Raw genomic sequence first — 19,403 nt, 5'->3', positions numbered from 1 at the left:
TGTGGCGCCACCTGGTTGAGTGATTGGCGGAGATGTGGTCAAATAATTGCAGCCCCCTCGCTGCGTGTTTCTGCTGGCTTCGGCCCACCACTTCACCACCACTTCACATTCCAGTCCAATAGTCCAGCGGCAACGAAAACGGCTGACACCCTTTTTTTTTTTTTAATTGAAAAGGACCCCTATGAGTAGCCCTACGCGAGCCCAGCATTCCATTTGGACTGCCCTCAGGGATCTCGTGTGTACCCTATTTCACTCGGATGGTTGACTCTTGGCGAAACAAAACCGGCTCTGAGTGAGAATGAGCAACTGCCGGGTTTCGCGTTTGTAATGATTTTCGCCTCTCTTTTTTTTCCCTCTTTTTTTTTAAATTATTTCTTGGAAACCCCAAAAAGCCCTGAAAGGTAGCAGGACGACAGATGGGTGAGTACTCAGTATTCAACAGCGAGCGCCACGAGGCAACAAACTAGTCAGTGCAGCTCCACCACCCATCATCAAGCTGCCGAGCCCTTGCGTGCGCCCACACACGCAGGGACTTTTCGGCCTTTCTTTTTTTTTTGTTCGTATCAGTAAATAGTCCCTAGGTTCCTTCAGGGGTCTCGAAAATCATCGAGAACCGTCAGATTGGCATGGATGGGTGCCGTGTCGGTTTCGGCATGAGAAAGATGAATACCCCCCCCCTTCTTACCCCGGCCCGAGCCGCTTTTGGGAAACGACGCTGGCCGTGAATTCGTTTGGGCTGTTGAAGAAGCCCAAAAGAAAATCCATGGACACGGATAGTCACACAACAGACGGGGCAACGTTTCTAGGAGAGAAACATAACTGGGCTGTCGTCTCGTCTGAACCCCGAGACGAGCTACCCGTGAGACGATGCATCTGGTCAGCCATTGGCAGCGTATTGCGCCAAGGCTGTCCACGCAAAATGAGGGGGGGGTTATAAAGTGATGTCACTTTTTACATGGCAAAGAAGAAATTTGACAAGACAATGTGACCAATATACCCTCCCCTCGGAGCTTTGGCCGGAATGTCCAGTGGCCCGGCTCGGTGCTCACTCCATACTTTAGCTTTTCGGCGGTTGGATACGTGTTGCCTTGCCCAATTTTTTTTTCGAACCTTGATTTGATTTCCATGACAGTCTACCTATACTGACAGTCTACTTCTACTATGGGGGGAATCTCTAAGTAATATATGAAAAGCAATACACGGGTAAACCTTGAACAAACAAAGATACCTCTAATCCTCTATCGCGGCCCACCACCACCACTGGACATGTACGAAGATGTCGTCATTTCCTGTACCCAGTGAGAAATCCTTACAACTTGCAAAAATTCATACGGCCGGAATATGCCGTCATTGTCAATCGGACACCTAGTTCTTGGCCTCTTCCCGACGCAGCTTCGGTCTTGACCCTTGTCCTTGCTTTCCTCAGAGGCGGGGCCCGTTGACGGCGACGACGACGTCGTCGTCGTCGTCGTCGTCGTTCTTGTTGGACTCGGCCGCGGCGGCCGGTGCAGCCATGGTGGCGGCCGGCGGCGTCACAATCACGTCGGGGGCTCGGCTCCCCGACATGGCGGTGGGAAAGTCGTCGTAGTAGACGTCGGCCAGGCGGGTCAGGGAGACGCCGGGGCGGGCGTGGGGCCGCTCGTCGCCGCGGTAGCTGGCGACCTTTGCGACCTCAGCGCGGGCGCGGACCATGTTCTCGAGGGTGCCGAGCAGCTCCTCGCTGCGCGTGACGTGGAGCGCAAAGTCGACGCAGCCGCCGGCAATGGCGCCGAGGTTGAGGCGCTCGCCGCGGCGGCCCGCGTCGTTGAGGCGCTGCTGGAGGGTCCGCTCGTCGGCGACCCGGAGGTTGAGGATGCCGCTGGGGTCTTCCACGCTGGTGTCGACGTCCCACGGGTCCCGGTTCAAGTCGTCATCGTCGTCGTCGTCGTCGTCGTCGTCGTCAGACTCGTCGTCAGACTCGTCGTCGGCAGTGGACGGTTCCCCGGCCCGCATGATGCCGGCGGCCTTGCGGGCGATGCGCCGCACCAGCTTGTCCTCCCGGCGCCGCACGAGCATGTTGTAGCTGCGGTCGAGAAACTCGGCCTGCGTCTGGTCATTGCGCGCGACGGGCTGGATGTGCGCGCTGGTGCGCAGGCACAGGACGAGGGCGTCGTCGCGGGCGAAGCTGACGCGCTTCGGGGAGCTCCCGGCGCCGTCGCTGCCGCCGCCGGCCTTGGCGCAGCCGGCCTTGGCCCTGGCCGGAGAGCGGCCGGGGAGCGGCCGCCGCGAGGGCTTGAGGCAGCCGCGCGGGCTGATGCTGGCCCTCTTCAGCGCAACCTCCAGCGTGGGCAGGCTGGAGCTGGACGACACGAGGTCCGGCGCCGAGGAGGAGCCCGCCGAGGTTTCGTCGCTGGTGCCGTCGGTGTTGGTGGCCTGGCCGCCGGCGTTGGTGGCCTGGCCGCCGGCGAGCGTGTCGGCCCTCTCTTGGGCCCAGTGCTGCAGGCGATTGGGGATGGTGGCCGATGTCGAGCCGGCGATGCGGTTGACGACGGTCTTTTTGATGCGGTCCATGATTACTGTGATGCTGATGGGTGGTGGATGAGATGCTTGTTTTTTTTTTTTTTCTTTGCGCCGCGGCGAATGCGGCTTGTGAGGGTAGGTTCGAAAGATGCTTGAATACGGTAACGAGTCTTCTAGCTTGGGTAGTTGAAAGGCAGAAGAGAGGTGAATTGGTTGGAGTAGCGGGAAGTTGTCGATGAGGAAAAAACTTCTGGCAAGTGCTGAATCAAGTCGGACAAAGAAGAGGTTCGTGCCGCACCAAAAGGAAATAGCGCCCTCTAGAAAAATAATTTTTCTATACATCTTAGTGCAAGGTCAAGGTTTACGCGGCGCAATATGTATTCAGAGAGGCCACGTTGATTTTGGTCCGGTCTTGTTGGGCGGGCGCCGTGTAAGTTGCTGTGGCGGCGGGCTCGCGAAGCATCACCTGCGGCCAGTCGGCTATGGACCAATAAGAAAATTGGTAGGAGTAGAGCTTTCGACTCTTAAAAAGAGGGACCGCTCAACTCTAGTCCTCTAGCATGTTCTTCTTGTCGACTTGCCAAATTTAAGCCGGGCTAAGTCGACGTTATCAGCATTAGCCTGAGAGTACACGAGGAGCTAGATAAGCACAGAGAGACCTGTGAGCCTCGTTGTGTGCAAAGTATCGCCTGTTTCTGTCTGTTGTTGAAAAAGTGTAAAGAGAAGAAAGAAAACAAAGAATCAAAGTATTCCTCCCAGGTCAAATCGTATGCCAATGGTTGTCATTATCAGATTGGGCCCAGTCTTGGGTCGGCTGGTCGGCTGGTCGTCATTCACAAGTCCGATTTAGGCAATCCCGCCTGCGCCATACCGGGGCGCAGCGCCGACCCAGCCGGAGCTCCACACACACACACACACAACACGCGACGGGAAAAAATTCTTCACCAGAGACCCCTTCTTAATACCAAATAAGTCCGCTGGTTTTCAACAAGAGCACCCACCGAGCGAGTTCCCATGGAACTCACCAGTCGCTACCCGCCTGGTTAGCTCAATCGGTAGAGCGTGAGACTCTTATTCAAGAATTCACCATCTCAAGGCTGCGGGTTCGACCCCCGCATCGGGCTTTTCCTATACATGATTCGATTGAATGCTCGGGGTTGTTTATTTTTGACTTGGTCATCATTTTTGTTCTTTTTGTTTTTCATTCTTTTGTGTTTTTTGTGTTTTTTTTTTGATTGTTTTCTTGAATTATTTTCTTCTTGTGGCCTGATTTTCCTTCTTTTTTTTCCTTCTCTCTTTTATCCTTTCCTACCTACCGAGACTACTCAGTTGTCATGTTGCAATGATTGTGCCAACTCTTCCAGTGGCAGTGTTCATCATAGACTCGGCTTCTCAAGAGTCGGTCGGTATTGTGACTTGCGTAGGACAATGCCATCGCAAGGCTCAGCATAGTCATGAGTTTGGGAAGATGCCATGGGGCGGAAAAGAGAATTGTGCTCTGTAAAAAAAAGTATCTTGCGACGCTACAAGCACAGAAAAGGAAAGAAACAAGCACCAAAACAACTGATTTGATTGACACCCTCCCGTGTTCCAACTGCTGCTACACGGCCACGCCAAGAGAGAAACTCGGCGAACAAGAGAAAAAGAAGACCGAAGCAGCCTGTGCCGACGATGATATTTGCAAAAGCCGGAAATGAAACTTGACTAGAATAACTCGGCGTCTATTGACGCCCAAACCACACCCATCCGCGGAATCAAAGTCCTCGGGCGAGTACTCTGAAAGCTGTCCTCCCGAACGTCGTCCAGCCTCAGTCCAATGTTTGCAACCGACCGCGAGCCCGCAGCATCCCGGGCAGGTGGCGTGGCAGAGATGGGAGGAAAGGAAAGGAGGAAAGGGAGAGAGAGCGAGAGGGCTCGCTGCCGAATATTTAGCACTTGCAAAAGGCCCTGCCCTCGCTGCTGGAACAGCAGAGACGGTTGCAGCTGGCCGCCAAGGTCCAGGAGCCAGCCGCGTCGCAGGCGTAGAGGAGGTCCTTTTCGAACCGCCCAAGGCGGCCGCCGCAGGTGAACTCGCCGGGGGAGCACTCCCCGGCCATGGTGGGCGTGGCGGCGAGGACGGCAAGCAACAGCACGGCTTTCCCGCTGGCAAACATGGCGTGGCGATGTGGGCAGGTGTGGTGAAAAGGGCTGTGAACGATGGCGGGAGGGTCCTTGTTGTTTTGTTTGGTCGGGTAGAAGACGGGAAGTTCGCTCTGGTTTGAAGGGGAAGACCGACAAGAGCCGTCTGCCCTGCCTCTTTTATGTCTCGAAAGAGGTATACGGGTCCGCGTTCTCCCCATAACCTCCCCCCTTCTCACCACCCCAGACTACTAGCCACGCTCAGGGTAGCATTCCGTTTCTGCGTATAAGCAACGTGACTGGTCCTCAAAAGAATGAGAGACAGTCTTATTCATGGGAGAAGGCACATTGTGAGAGTGCAAAGTGGTGACTTACACCGTCGTGTTTGTTCTCCCCAATGCGAGCATCTATGCCCGCGTCATGCCCATGCCACGCCCCAAAAGTGCCAGCATAATTGTTTGTCTCGAAAGCTACAACCAACAAACAACAAACGCGGACCCGAACTAGCCGACACTTTTCAGGCCGACCATCAGCCCATTTATATATTTATACTGTTTCTCTCCTTCTTTCTGCACTTCTGTTATAATCAGTGGCATTTCCCTGCCAAGGTCCTGCAGGCTCTTGCCGTTGGTAGTGTAACGACCTATCGTGGAACGGGGGGAGGGGGGGCATCGTAAATCTCTTGGCGTAGGGCTGCATGCCTCTGCTTCCCCAAGTCACAAAGCCAACATGCAAACATTTCGTCGGGCAAGACAGGAATCAAAAGAAAATCCATTTTTTAAAAACCATCAACAGGCCCTATCCTGTTGGAGTTGATGTGTCTAATTGTTCTTCCCTCGCTGGTATGTGTCTCATCCCATGTAGGGACTACGGCGGGCGCGCGCTGCCAACAGAATGGGACAAGGCACGCCAAGTAGAGACAGAACAAAGTGCTTGATTCAGAAGAGACAGGACTAGTAAAACTAGAGAATGTAGAAAGCAAAGTCATGAAAGAAATTTTGAAAAGCAATGCAGAAAAAAAAAGACAGCCAGTCAAAGTCAAGACCAGGAGGGCGCCGCCCGTTCCCACCGTGTGCCCTTTTTTTTCCGTCTCTAGACACACCCAATCATGGGTTCATTCGCTCTGGTCAAGGTATTATGGCATGGTCGGTCGCCGCACCGACCTGGATACCAGAAGCCCCTAGCGCCGCACAACCGAGAAGCGCCGTCGATGCACTGCTCGCCCGGCTCTCCGCAGCTTGGCGTTCCGTCGGCGGCGTACGCGGAGGCGGGGACGGCCACGGCGCGGCCCACGACGGCGGCCGCAACCACGAGCTGAGCGATTTTGAGAGCCAAGTGCATGATGGATGAAAATCAATGGAAAGAGTATGAATTGAGCTACGAGAACATGCGCGTTTCCCCCATTGCTTGGAGTTTATGGGTGGGATCCTTCCTTTTCCTGCTACGGAAACACAAAAGGGCGATGAAGCCTTTGCATCAATTGCGGAGCACCTTCACTACATTGTCATTTTTTTTTCATTGAACATTGTTTTCAGAAACTCATTAAACTCATCAATCATCATGTTCTAGCCGTACCGAATTCCTTGTTGGCTTGAACAGTAACGGGCAAAGTCGACCTCCCTTTCCCAATCCTTTTGTGTAAGTGCCATCAACAGCCGCCTCCTCCCTCGCGCCATCATCTGAACAAGAAGAGAGAAAAAAAAAAAGATCCAACCGTCTTGTGCCATAAAGATGTCATCAAAAGCCTCCAAGAATCATCCTATTGATGGTGTTGGTTTCCACCACCATCATCATTTTTTTTTTCTTCAGCAGCTGCACCAGGCCACGTATGCCCCGTCGTCCGAGCAGCACCCAGGCGCGCACGTGGCGCTGACGACCCATTGGTTGGAGCCGTTGCATGTCATGATGTTGTCCCCGACGCAGTGGTAGCTGGACGGCCGGCATTGCGGGTGGGGTCTGGGGAGATCACCGTGAGTCGGGGCGGCGTTGACGACGACGGCGGCGGCTGCGGCGGCGATGGCGAGCGCGGTCTTGAGAGCACCAAACATTTTTTCGGACAGGGGGGGCAAGAGAAGTAGTTGCTTTGTCAGTCTCTTTTTGAAGTGAGACGAGGAGAAAGAGTTGAAGAGAGAGAGAGAGTATATATGTATATATGTATATATGTATATGTGTGTGTGTGTGTGTGTGCAAGTGTGTGTTGTGTATGTGCCACTTGGCATGGTTCGAAATCAACGTCCCGGCCTGGGTCTCTTTATATCTCCGGGTCGTACTCTTTAACAAGATGTCACAGGCAACACGGCAACTGATCGTGCTGGTCGTGCCACGCGAGATGCGACCGCCCGTTGAACATGTCACCTCGCATCTCGACGGCTCGAGTCGTCCCGTGGATTGACAGCTCACACACGGCGCGCGCAACCAAGCACAAAAAAAAGTTCTGTCTGGATGGAGGGGCGGTGTGACTTTGATTAGAACAACACCATGGAGTCAACTTGAGCGGCCTGTTGCCTTTTTTTTTTTTTTTTCCTTTGCGCTTCGCCATGATCATGGTAGCCTCGTCCTCTGCATACTGATAGCAAGGGAGAGCGAGGGTGGAATCAAGAGCTCGGATCGAAGCGCAACACTTGCACAGCTATAGCCTGTGATTAACTGTATTCATGTCTTATACATCCATAGCAGGGAATAAAGGGAATTGTCTCATCACCCTCCCCCCACTGGTGACGTGCAGTGGCCAATGCAAAGTCTACCGCATTCTTCAGTCCTGCCTATGAGTGTCCCGCCTCCTAGTTACCATCAACAGCAGGCGCAGGAGCCATTCGTTTACTACTAAGTACATCCGTGCATCTTTGATTGCTCATGTGAGCGGAGCTGTAGCCAACAATACCTTTTTTTAATCTTTTCTGGTGATTTTTTTCTTCTTTATTTCCAAGCATCTCACACTTTGAATCCCTGTCTTTTGGTGGACAGTTGGCCGACTAACTAACAGCCAACCTCCAACAGCGGGGCACCACCACCACCATCACCACCACCATCACCATCACCAGCGTCACCACCAACCACCAACCAGCTTTGTAAACGCAAGCCACCCCCATCCTCAACCTTTGTCCTTCTTTTTCTTGTCTCTTTTATCAATCACCACGTCATCACCGCCCGCCAGCCATGACCGACTTCACACCGGCCCTCATCGTAGTCGACTTTCAAGAAGACTTTTGCCCTCCCGTACGCTTCCTCCCCCGCGCGCGCAAGTCCCCCCCCCCCCCCCGCCTTGTCCTTCTCTCTCCCATCTTCTCCCGCCACACGCACCCGGGTCCCCCAAAAACTAACTCATCACAACCACTCTCAACCTCTCTCGTGCCGTTCAGAATGGCTCACTCGCCGTCCCTGACGGGCGCTCCATCGCCCCCGCCATCAACAGCCTCCTCCGCCTCCCTTTTGCGTTAAAGGTCGCCACCCGGGACTGGCATCCTCCGGACCACATTTCCTTTGCCTCGACGCACAACCACCAGCAGCAGCAGGATCAGGGGCAGCAGGGGCAGCAGAAGCCTCCCGTCCAACCCTTCACCTCGTCCCACACCATCACGCACCCCTCCTCGGGCGCCCGCTACACCACGACGCTGTGGCCGGTGCACTGCGTCGCCGGCACGCCCGGCGCGGCTCTCGTCCCGGAGCTCGACGCCGCGCGCCTCGACCGCGTCCTGGACAAGGGCCGGCGCGCCGACCGCGAGATGTACTCGGCCTTTCGCGACCCCTTTGGCGAGTCCGACAGCGGCCTGGCCGCCGCGCTGCGCGCCGCCGGCGTCACCCACGTCTACGTCGCCGGCCTCGCCCTCGACTACTGCGTCCGCGCCACCGCCGAGCACGCCGCCGAGCTCGGCTTCGCCACCGCCGTCCTCGACGACGCCACCAGGGCCGTCTTCCCCGACGCCCGCGACGGCGTGCTCGCCGCCCTCAGGGCCCGCGGCGTCGACGTGGTCCCTTGCTCGGCGGCGGCGGAGAGGGTCGCATCTGGTGCTGCTACGCAGTCGTGCTAGTGCAAGGAGGAGGAAAAGAGGAGGGGTAGAAAAAGAGAAAGGATGATGAAGAACTAGAGAAAAAATTTAACCAACAACCAGAAAACCCCCATCAACGGAAGTGGCCGATTCAAATGTAGCTTCACCATGCCTTGTGCAACAGTTCAAATGCAATGGACGGAAATATCAGGCCATCTTGACGATGCATGATCACATGTCACAGCAGACGAGGCAAATGAATGACGAAATGGATATTAATATAGCGTATGCCTTATGCGGAACTCTATAAACCGAAACGAGGGACAAGGCACAATCATATATACCGAGTGCCAATGCCATTGCATGTTTCGTGGTAATGATACGTCCTTTCTTCCCTCCATAATAAAAGAAATCGCCAAATCCAATCCCCTCTTTTGGTATCATGACTATATTTTTTTGTTTCTCCTTGTTGACTATTTTTTCAACGCCTAGACCGTTGATGAGCGGCCGCGCTCTTGCCATTGGCCTTTTCCAGGCCATTCGTCATGGCCAGCGAAACAGGCGTGGCAGGGGGCGCGGGCGTCGTCGTCCTCGAAGGCGCAGCGCTGCGGTTGTGCTGCATGTGTGCGCGGACCAGGTGGCCGGCGGCCAGGGCGCTGCACAGCGACAGCTCACCGGCGAGGACCGACGCGGCAATGATGCGAGCCAGGCGGCGCGCGTTGTCACCTGGGTTGGTGGGGTGCGAGCCACGGACGCCGAGGAGGTCGAGCATGGCGCTCTGCGGCTCCAGGATGGTACCGCCACCCAGCGTGCCAACTTCCAGCGACGGCATGGAGACGGAGATTTGCAGCGCGCCGTTGAGATTCTTCATCACCGTGATGCAGTTGGAGCTCTCCACAACCTGGGCAGGGTCCTGGCCGGTGGCGAGGAAGATGGCCGCGACAATGTTGGCGGCGTGCGCGTTGAAACCACCCATGGCGCCAGCCATGGCGGAACCAATCAGGTTCTTGCTAATGTTGAGTTCGACAAGCGTGTCCACATCACACTTCAGAACACTCTTGACAACATCACCAGGAATAATGGCCTCGGCGACGACACTCTTGCCACGGCCCTCGATCCAGTTAATAGCAGCAGGCTTCTTGTCCATGCAGTAGTTGCCCGAGACGGACACAATCACCATGTCCTCAAAGCCGCCCTCGGTAGACATGATGTTGAGCGCGTGCTCGACACCCTTGGAGATCATGTTCATGCCCATGGCGTCACCAGTCGTTGTTCGGAAGCGGATGTACAGGTTGGTACCAGCCAGTGCAGTCTTCATGGTCTGCAGACGGGCGAAGCGGCTGGTAGAGTTGAACGCCTTCTTCATCACATTCTGGCCCTCTTCCGAGTCGAGCCACAGCTTGGCGGCACCGGCACGCTCCAGAGTCTCAAAGCTGACGCAGGGGCCGCGGGTCATGCCGTCACCGGTCAAGACAGTAATAGCACCGCCGCCAGAGTTGATTGCCTTGCAGCCTCTGCTCGCACTGGCAACCAGGACACCTTCGGTAGTAGCCATGGGGATAAAGTAGCTCTGTCCGTCAATCACGAGCGGGCCGGCCACACCTACGGGGAGGGGCATGTAGCCAACGACGTTTTCACAGCAGGCACCAAAGACGCGCTCCCAGTCGTAGTTCTGGAATGGCAGCCTGGAGCGGTCCAGGCTGTGGGTGATGTGGGAGGTGGCCTTGGTGCGAGAAATAATGGTGCGGCGGACCTTGACAGCGCGAGTAAAGTCACCAAGAGTCTTTTCGAGGGCATAACCAGGAATCTTTCCACGCATAGACATTGCGACGACTTCTTCATCCGTCATCTCGGGAACACGCTTCTCAAGTAGCATCTGGTCGAGCTCGGCATTGCTGCGGTTGGCAGAGGGGGCGGGCTTCGACTTGGTCATGGACAAATTGTCACCCTCATCATCAGTAAGAGCCGGAGTAGCGGGCTCGGTGGGCTGCGGGGTGGGGGCAACGTATTGTCCTAGAGGGATAGAGCTGGGCTCGGTCTCGTTGAAGCGCTGGGCACGAGCAAGCTCCTTGCGGTCGATGTGGTGCTCCGAGGTCTCGGCATCACCCGGCTCATTGATGCCCCAGCGGGCAATGTTGAAAAGATAACCGTTGAGGCCAACGCTGAGAGCAAGAGCGACAACAATCCACTTGGACAGGATGGGGTCCTCAAGACTCTTGAGCAGGCTACCAACGACACGGCCACCCATTCCATAGCTGTCAAAGTGGCTCGCTTGGGATCCGTGTACAGCGGCGTCGGCGACAGCAGCAGGAAGGGCGTAGTGAATTGAGGGGTACTCGAGCTCATACTTGATAGGCGTAAGAACAGAGACGAGAACGGCCTGGCCACGAGCTTTGGCGGCGGCGAGGACAACGTCGAGACCGTTGGCGGCAACCTTGAAAGGGTCCACGGGTGGGGTGGAGACAACGCCGCCGAGACCACCAGCCCAGGAGCGAAGGGTAGCAAACGAGCTGCCGCTGCGGAAAGGAATGGTGCAGATATTGACCACATTGATGAGAACAAAGCCAGAGATCATGAGAACCTTGAACTTGGGGACACTGGTACTCTTCATGCCGCGGCCAAAGAGAGCCTTGTCCTTGGAGGACTTGGCATCCCCGTTGGGCCAGTCGTTGCTAGAAGCGACGTTTTCGGCCACGCGGCGGCTCACGCCATCAGCCTCGAGTGCTTGGCGCATCTCGAAATGGCGCTTGATGCGGTTAATCTCGAGCTTGATGCTGAGAATGGCAGTGTAAAAGGTGAAGAGAAGGAGGCAGTCAAAGAAGAGGATCCATGCGGCAAGGAAACAGAACTGCTGAAGACCGCCCTGGACACCGGAAGCAGCGCCGAGAACCAGGATGGTGATCTCAATGGCGTAGTCGCGGATAATCTCATAACCCTTGTCCTTGATGGCAGCGTAGATGGCGGTCTGAATGGCGTCCTGGGTCTGGGATTTGCCCTTGCCCTTGGAGTTTTGGGAGGACTGGTTTCGGCGGGCCTCGATGGCGTGGTTGAGGACAGCGCGGGTGAGAACAATGTTCTTTTCGAAACCGATGGTGACGACGAGGAAGGGCAGGCCCTCGGACAGCAGGATGACGCTGATGGGAACGCCAAGCTTGGTGGTGACAGCGAGGCCGAAAACAAAGGCAAATGCAGAGGCAAAGAGGGTGCTCATGCCGAGCCAGAGGTTGGAGCCCATGCGGCGCATGGACAGGAACAAAGAAACAAAGGTCAGGTGCATGGACAGATAGCCAAGGACCATGATGACAATATCAAGGGTCTCGGCATTTTTGAGCAGATCGATAAACTCGGTCCAGGCGTTGCGGGCCCATTCGACAAAGGTGTTGCGCGTGTGCACCTTGGCGGCCTTCATGATCCACATCTTTTGCTCGCGGCCATGGCGGGTGAGGACGGTCTCGGTGTTCTCCGAGGGGATCTCCTGAGCGGCGGTGAGGAACTCGCGAGCCTGTTCGAAGGGGAGGGAGTAGGCGAGGATGCTGTCCTGGGTGTAGGTGGTGAAGGGGTTCTCGGTGACGGGCAGCGAGGTGATGGAGAGGTTCTGGGGCGTGGGAACGGCCTGGGCGAGGGGAGCGACGTCGACGGAATCGGCGGAGAGGGTGTCCGGGAAGACAAAGGTGAGGAGGGCGAGGTGGTCCGACTTGGTGGCGGCGCGGGCACCAGCCTCGACGCTCTGCCATCGCCAGGCCGTCTCGGGGCTGGCGAAGAGGTCGCGGCTGCCCTCGGCGAGGGAAGACCAGTCGGCCTTGCTGACGGTGGCGGTCCTCTCGAGCAAGCTGTCCTGGATCAGGCCAATGTAGGAGGAGCTGGCGAGGACGGCGACGAGGACAATGGTGTGGATAGGGTGGGAGGCGGCGAGGCGGCCAAGGCAGTGCAGAAACGGGGTGATGGTCTTGCCGGCCCAGGTCGGGGGAGCGGCCTTGGCGGGACCCGTGGTTTCGCCCCGGAAGCGGGTGGGAAGAAAATTCATCTCGACGACGGTATCTGAAAAGGTGACTCGGCGGCTCGGTTTACGACATTGGCGAGGGCGAGGACGCGGGGCTTCGGAGATGGGTCCTAGGCGGGGTGTGAGCGAGTGCTGGCGAACAGGAGGGCTGGCCATCGGAGAGGGAGGAGGGCTCAGAGGCGTCCATGGGTAAAAAAGTGAGGAATGCTTCAGGGCATTTGGGAGAGCGAGAGAAAGCGAGGGGATCGTGGGATTCGGACGGGTAGACGAAGGACAGGGTCGGTATCGGTGCTTACCTGAGGTAGGATCGCTTAGAGGCTTGGGACGTGTGCGTGGCGTCAGACGTAACAGCAAAGCAGGCAGCCGCTGATGTGTGATGTATCGATTGCGGTAGTAGGCAGCGCACTCGTGGCAGTTGAATGCCGGACTTTTGTTGATTTTTGGGTGTGGCTTTTTTTCCTTCCCCTTGGTCAATGTCAGTACTCTATAGCGTGGCCAGGAACAATAGCAAGCCGACGCGCGCCAATGGGTGGGATAGAAGGGGTAGTGGGTGGTAGATAGTAGCGTCGGAGGCGACGAAAAGGAAAAAAATTGTACGGTGCGGTATCGGAGAAGGGAGGGGAATCAACGTACCCTGCGAGTGATTGAGCAGAAGAAGAAGAGGAAGAAGAAGAAATGAAGCAAGTCGACAGGCTGCCAAAGGAAGAGAAAAAAGGAGGGACGAGATGGTGCCCGTGGTGTTGAAGGCGGTATGGGGAAAAAAAGGGAAACCAAGAAAAAAAAAAAGGTTCCTGAATGCTGGAGAGGCCTGTACTGAGTACCAAGGCTAAGCCTCCCCCCATGGCCCCCTACCAGTATACCAGTAGTCGCAGCAGCTAGCCGACGCAGTCAAGGCTGGACGATCCCCTGGCGAGATTTAATTGTGGATCACCCGAGTACGTTGCTAGTGCTTGGTAGGTTGGGAGTGGGCGGGCAAACTGAATAAAAAAAATTGAAATTAGATGAATCCAGAAATGAGAGAATTACTCTAGTCGTGGAATGATGAGGGCGATCCTGGTTGATGATGCAACAGGCTATGAATAGGAGGCACCTACTGATACAGGTACCTCTGGATAACAAGATGGCCAGCTCACCACTCACCAGCAGCCTACCTTACTTCTTACTGATTCGGCCAATGTAGCCTGCGGTCCCGCTACCAGCTGCCATATTCGTCGACGAGACGTCGAGTTTAGACCCATAGATACTTACCTGCAAGCTTGTCTGTGATGCGCGCGAAGAAAAAAAAAAGCCTCTCTTATTACTTGACCTCCTTTCCCTGTTTTCCGTTTCCCCTTCCCCCCGTCTTAATACGCTCCATTCGCTACCCGATGTTTGCCCGGCGCCAGCCCTGCATGGCCGCCCGGCCTGGCCTTGCACTAGCACCATCTGCGTAGCTCCGTAATCTGTACAAAATCTCGCAGTTACGCCGCAACTACGACGGTAGTGCCCCACTAAACGAGAGAAGACTACCCAAGTACCCAGTAAGTCGAGAAAGGAGAAGAGGAAGAAGAGGACAGAGAAGAAAGGAGCCCTCGAGTATCCAAAGGAGGACCCGTTGGGCTGAGTGAGCTATGTAGCTGCATGTCGCAGCCCCTTTGCGGTGAAGCTCCCGGCAACTTACCACTTATTACCTGCAGGGCAAAAAAATCTACAGTACTTGAACTGACCTACTTGCCAGACAGTGGAGTGTTCGGGTTCCAGAAAGCGGTAGCGAATACGCATACGCAGCCGCACGGTCGGCTAATCATGCAACCTTAGTACCTAGCTGCCTACTGATAGGTACCGGAAAACCTACTCCCAACGTCATTGACCTCTTGAAACCCCCTTGTCGTCCCTCCCTCCCCCGTCACTGTAACATCATGGACCTCGCCATCTACGAAAATCAGTACGTCGACAATTGAAAACGACTACATTTCAGATCAACGCTTGTAATTCTGGCCGCGTAGAGGTTACCTATCCGTACATTTGATCATGCTAGACACTTCACTCATTGCCTTTTAGTAAATAAGCCATCACCTATCATTGTCGTATACTGCTTGTTGCGCAACAACGATACAAATAAACTCCAATTTTGCAATCTGCGCATTCAAACACAATACAGTCTCGGCTCTTGCCTCGAACATGATGCCGTCTCGCTCTGCCCCTCTACCCCTCTGTCTTTTCTTTTTTTCTTTTCTTCATGGTTCTTCTTCGTAAGTTAGTCTCAAGTCGTTACAAGCTAATTCACGCACGACCGCTGCTGTACTTAGGTCCAGACACCAACTTCGTCTTCGCAAATCCAACCTCTGGACAAGTCTTCGCAAGCGTCGGAAATATGCAAATAAATAAGCACCCTCATAAATCATTCGCTGCAGATACTCCACTCCTCCCATCGTCAGCTCGCCACCACCTTCACGTCAACTACGCCCCCCAAGTCACGCATTCTGCAACTCCATACTCGGTGCCGGGTAGCCACCGTCTCTCAGCACCGCCTCGTTTTCGGCGCAACCGCCAGCACCGCCCCGGGCTCCGGTCGGGCCCGTCGAGCTCACCACCCGTCGAAGCTGGGGCAGCGCGAGCATCTTGCACCTGTCCTCCCGCAGCAGCTTCTGCGTGGTGACGCGCTCCGGGTAGTTGCGCAGGCACATGTTGGTAAAGTGCGTCCCGTAATGGATGCCCTCCTCGCTCGCCCTCGCCTCCGCCGTGCGCCCCTCGAACCCGGGCAGCGGCTTGATGACAGAGGCAAAGTTGGGCTCGTGGAAGTAGGCAAACGCAAACCTCTCCCGCGTGTTGAGGCCAACCTTGTGAGGCGTCGACTGCAAGTAGCTGTTTGTCATGTACTGCATCATGTCACCTGTGCCACCGTTAGCCATCCCGCTCTTTAAACTTTGGGGCCGAGTTTTGGACCCTGATCACGTACCAGGAAAGACTGTGAACACACCCGCCACCGGTGGCACGTACACCCATCCAGGCTCGTCTTCGCGCAGTCCGGCCGCGCTCTTCTCCCAGTTGGCGTGATGCTCCCCTTGTTGTGGGGGCCTCACAAACAGACCTGTCAGACATGAGCACAAGGTCACACGCGATGGACCCTTGGCCGAGCAAACTTACCACCGACGTCATCTTGCGCAGCCATGACCAACAGTCCATAATCTGTATGAGAGCCAATGCCGCGCCCTTTCTTTCCTTTGCCGTTGGTTCCATCTCTGTGTGGAAAGCTGCCTCTACTGTTAGGACCGATTTTGCAGTTTGCTTCTTGGCTACGTTTCCATACATACCGTAACACGCGCATATGATGCCACCCGTCCTCGGTATACCGCTTTAGAGACCCTGTCAGGACCCGGAGACCCATCTCAATCATTTCCAGCAGCTGGTCGCCACTCCGCGAGAGATCATCCGTGTATGCCGTCATGTTGAGCTTCATATCATCGTCCGGCCACGGGCACGGTCCATGGCATGGCCACTGCCCGGCGACCCTGTAGTCATCCTTTGCCAGGTCTTTGGTCACCGTGAATATCTCCGAATAGTCGGCCACGCCGTCCGTCATCTCCTCACCCGACGCGGTGTAGCCCGCGTAGCTCTTATCGTCGACGCATCGATGTTTCTCCGCGCTTGTACGCTGGAAGAAGCGCCGGCTTGCCGCGTTGGCATTCTGGTAGATGCGCTGCTGCCGCGCCGACATGGCGACCTGGAAGATGCCGTCCCGTCGCCACGCCTGGATCATGGCCTGTGCCAGTGACCGGTCATGGGCCGATCCTGTTATCTTGTCGGGTAGGCAGAACGTGTCCAGCCGACCAACCCTCGCGGTAAACCCCGGCGGCATGGTACTGCCCACAGCCATAGCGCCGCGCCTCCCGCTGAGTAAGAGCCTCGCTGCTGACTGGCTGCTGCCACTGCTGCTCAGGACAGTAGCTGCGCTTGCTAGAAGTGATCGCATTGTGAAGAAGGGGGAGATAATAAAATATCGGATCCAAGACAGTTTCGATGTCAGGTCAGTGCGATGAGAGTGATGGTGTAATTTTGGTCCAATCTTGGCAAAAGGCAGAGATGCCGGGGCTTAAAATACCTTTCGCATATACCTGTTTTCCCCGCGGCAGGTGATCACGGAACTTGCCATGTAACCTACCCTCGCCAAAGTCAAGATAGAGTCCGACTTTCTTCTTCCAGGTAGGATTGAATGCACGCAATCGATGTGGCTGGCTGTCCTACCAATCTTGCCATCGAACACGGCTTTGCGGCAATGGGATCTCGACTCTGGCTTGACCCCACGACATAACTAGGACAGGACCCTTGATTACAAGAGAAAAGAGCTTGGCTTGCGTTACGTGTTTGTACAACCCCTCGCTCAAATACCGTCTCACCGCATTTATTTCCGGATAGAAAGAACAGCGCTGGTGCCTTGGCCCCTCCAGTAATGCATGCTCTGTCGAATAAGCCATCTCGATCGGGGCTTCCATCACGGCCCGCTTGCTTCGGATGGACACTCATCCGTGGTGACGCAAATAGTCAGGGAGACTGAGAAGAGGCACTTGAAATGAAGGATACCCTGATGCAAGTAGTGATACCTAATCAAGTGCTTGGCGGCGAAAGAACCCTTCTTGGTGGGCACCAACGAGAGTGGCTCGGGCGATGCGCCACAATTGACCAGCGCCGCTCGAAGCGAGGTACTGACACAGAAGGCTCGATGTTATTTGTTAAAATCCTGATGAACTGTCAGATACACATGGATCATGCCGGCAACACGATCAATAAATGTCTAGATCAGAGGGCTGGTTCTGTGCGTGTGCTGCTGCCCCATTTACAGCTTTTGTCTGTCGTGCAAAAACCGCCGGCATAGACAGATACCGCATCCTGTAGCTATGGCAAAGTTCGACCGTGTTCTGGACTTTGCTCTTTAGGGAAGGGAGAAATAGAAGTTTTAGTCGGGCACCCCATCCTCCCAGATTTCTTTCGCCTGGGCATCTTCACGCTGGCGCGCTCCTGTGGCACATCGAATAATGTTTGCGAGGCCAACGCCACACAGCTGTACTACCAACCGAGCCCTGCCAGAGCTTGACGGGATACGATGATTGGAGCGATCTGCTGCCTTCGGAGTTGTTAGGCAGCCTGGGTCCTGCGCTGTGTAATTCGGGCCCATGGATGGCCGGCTGGCTGATGGTGCTGATGTCAAAAGACTGGCCTAGACTCGAGCTCACCAGGGCTGGCCCGCGGGCTGGTGGGGGTCACGAAGAACTGCAGATCGGCTTCAACTGTTGTCCATCGATCTTTTCACCTCGAATCACATATATGCGTTATATGTAGATGCAATTCTGCGTCCCCCAACTTCCTAGAAACTAGTGACGCAAATTGTGCGACGTTTCACATTGTTTGCTAAGCTGATGGTACTCGGTATTTTCGAGTCCATGGCGGCGAATCCCAATTGTTTACTCGTCTCGTGAAACCGCTTTTGCGATTTCATACAAATGTACAATACATGTGTCTCGTCCAAGGGTGATAATAAAGCAAGGTGACGATAGCGACAAGACTGCACACTCCGTAGTCTATAGCTCTCGTTCGTGGTGCGGTGCCCGAGAGGACGTTTCGACGTAGACAATTAGGCGCTCTTCGCCTTTCCAGAATGCTTTTTACCCCCCTTGCTGCGTTTTCCCTCTTTGGATTTCTTGACTAACTTGCCCTCTTGCAAGACGGGCAAGGCTCGCTAGTCCTCATCCTCATCGCTCGTGGCTTCGATGTTTGCCTTGTCCGACTTTTCCTTCTTGGACCTTTTCACAATGGCCGTAGCGTCTTGCTCAGCAGCATCTGCCGTGTCAACGAGCTGCCCCATTTCGCGGAGTTTTCCATTGATCGAAGGCGCAAGCTTGAGCAGCGCCGTGTACTGCTCCAGCGAGAGCGAGATGCCCTAAACGCATTAGCCTTGAAGTTTGTGGATCAGGAAATTATACTTTCTTACTTTCTTGCCGGGCAAGAACTTGCCATCCTTTTCGTAGTACTCCCGAATGTTGATCAAGCACATGTTCTTGAACTGAGAGACTCCTACTCGGCGTTTGCTGGAAAGCTGAGGTGAACTGTTAGCTCTTGAACAAGTCGTTACTCGGCTTAAAAAAAAACTTGCCTCCCAAAACGGGTTGCCCTCATCATCTTTTCCGGCCGGTGAGACGAGGTTTGTGCCGGTTTTGCTCTTCTTAGTGACCTTGTGCACCGCCTCGACGTCGCTACCGTCTGAGGGCTCGGCGATGCTGGCGCGCCTTTTGTTTCCCATGTCTGCCGACTTCTGCACAAAACGATGAACGGAAATCTAGAACGGGACAGTTTAATATAAAAATTGACTTGAATGATGTGCGAAGTCGGGATCAGCCTCGCGCAAAGTCGAAGTGATGTGTTGGAGAGGTGAGGCGCTGGCACTGGGGTTGGTGAGACGCGCTGAATGCCTGGCAAACGCGCGCTGTACTGACGGGACTGATGTGGACAAACGCAAGGATAACGCCTGCGCACGTGACTGGACGTTTTGCCAGCTGTCATTACCCTGCCGGTCCGGCAAGCAAACAGAGAGGGCTACTATGTGATCGCGATAACCTGGGTTCCCATACATTTGGTCCAACTTCTCTATATACCATAGAAAGCATCACTTTTCCTTCCGGTTGGCTCTCGAAAGCCGCTTCTTGCAGCTTTACTGAGCCTCTTTATATGGGCCTGGGCCAAGTCTGCAACCCGGCACAAGGCTAGTGTCAGGGGTGGTTCGATCAAAACGTTGATTGGCGGCGCCTCCACTGTTTACCCCCTGAAGG

General features: G+C 55.2%; 8 protein-coding genes and 1 non-coding gene across 9 annotated transcripts; 3 read left to right on the top strand and 6 right to left on the bottom strand.

Annotated features, from left to right (window-relative positions):
• Nucleotides 1-1,422: 1,422 nt before the first annotated feature.
• V2A60_000698 (uncharacterized protein) lies at nucleotides 1,423-2,550 on the bottom strand (the record flags this gene model as incomplete). Its single annotated transcript, XM_083252065.1, has 1 exon — nucleotides 1,423-2,550. The coding sequence occupies one exon, from the start codon at nucleotides 2,548-2,550 to the stop codon at nucleotides 1,423-1,425; it is 1,128 nt and encodes a 375-aa protein (XP_083108191.1).
• A 986-nt stretch (nucleotides 2,551-3,536) lies between these two features.
• Nucleotides 3,537-3,623, top strand: V2A60_000697. Its single transcript has one exon. It is a non-coding gene; the product is annotated as a tRNA-Lys (tRNA).
• Nucleotides 3,624-4,427: 804 nt separating this feature from the next.
• V2A60_000696 (uncharacterized protein) lies at nucleotides 4,428-4,652 on the bottom strand (the record flags this gene model as incomplete). Its single annotated transcript, XM_083252064.1, has 1 exon — nucleotides 4,428-4,652. The coding sequence occupies one exon, from the start codon at nucleotides 4,650-4,652 to the stop codon at nucleotides 4,428-4,430; it is 225 nt and encodes a 74-aa protein (XP_083108190.1).
• Nucleotides 4,653-5,725: 1,073 nt separating this feature from the next.
• V2A60_000695 (uncharacterized protein) lies at nucleotides 5,726-5,935 on the top strand (the record flags this gene model as incomplete). Its single annotated transcript, XM_083252063.1, has 1 exon — nucleotides 5,726-5,935. One exon carries the CDS (start codon nucleotides 5,726-5,728, stop codon nucleotides 5,933-5,935), a length of 210 nt encoding a protein of 69 aa, XP_083108189.1.
• A 487-nt stretch (nucleotides 5,936-6,422) lies between these two features.
• Nucleotides 6,423-6,665, bottom strand: V2A60_000694 (uncharacterized protein; the record flags this gene model as incomplete). Its single annotated transcript, XM_083252062.1, has 1 exon — nucleotides 6,423-6,665. The coding sequence occupies one exon, from the start codon at nucleotides 6,663-6,665 to the stop codon at nucleotides 6,423-6,425; it is 243 nt and encodes an 80-aa protein (XP_083108188.1).
• Nucleotides 6,666-7,773: 1,108 nt separating this feature from the next.
• On the top strand, nucleotides 7,774-8,645 carry V2A60_000693 (nicotinamidase; the record flags this gene model as incomplete). The annotated part of the gene is made up of 2 exons (XM_083252061.1): nucleotides 7,774-7,833; nucleotides 7,977-8,645. 2 exons carry the CDS (start codon nucleotides 7,774-7,776, stop codon nucleotides 8,643-8,645), a joined length of 729 nt encoding a protein of 242 aa, XP_083108187.1.
• A 439-nt stretch (nucleotides 8,646-9,084) lies between these two features.
• Nucleotides 9,085-12,759, bottom strand: V2A60_000692 (hydroxymethylglutaryl-coenzyme A reductase-domain-containing protein; the record flags this gene model as incomplete). The annotated part of the gene is made up of 1 exon (XM_083252060.1): nucleotides 9,085-12,759. The coding sequence occupies one exon, from the start codon at nucleotides 12,757-12,759 to the stop codon at nucleotides 9,085-9,087; it is 3,675 nt and encodes a 1,224-aa protein (XP_083108186.1).
• Nucleotides 12,760-15,056: 2,297 nt separating this feature from the next.
• Nucleotides 15,057-16,555, bottom strand: V2A60_000691 (uncharacterized protein; the record flags this gene model as incomplete). The annotated part of the gene is made up of 4 exons (XM_083252059.1): nucleotides 15,057-15,475; nucleotides 15,542-15,673; nucleotides 15,730-15,836; nucleotides 15,897-16,555. The coding sequence occupies 4 exons, from the start codon at nucleotides 16,553-16,555 to the stop codon at nucleotides 15,057-15,059; spliced, it is 1,317 nt and encodes a 438-aa protein (XP_083108185.1).
• A 1,761-nt stretch (nucleotides 16,556-18,316) lies between these two features.
• Nucleotides 18,317-18,877, bottom strand: V2A60_000690 (transcriptional Coactivator p15-domain-containing protein; the record flags this gene model as incomplete). The annotated part of the gene is made up of 3 exons (XM_083252058.1): nucleotides 18,317-18,517; nucleotides 18,569-18,673; nucleotides 18,731-18,877. The coding sequence occupies 3 exons, from the start codon at nucleotides 18,875-18,877 to the stop codon at nucleotides 18,317-18,319; spliced, it is 453 nt and encodes a 150-aa protein (XP_083108184.1).
• Between the last annotated feature and the right edge of the window lie 526 nt (nucleotides 18,878-19,403).

Source organism: Cordyceps javanica, chromosome 1 (genome assembly GCF_051103115.1).
Source record: "Cordyceps javanica chromosome 1, complete sequence".
Taxonomy (NCBI): Eukaryota; Fungi; Ascomycota; class Sordariomycetes; order Hypocreales; family Cordycipitaceae; genus Cordyceps; species Cordyceps javanica.
This window is presented reverse-complemented; position numbering and strand designations above follow the sequence as displayed.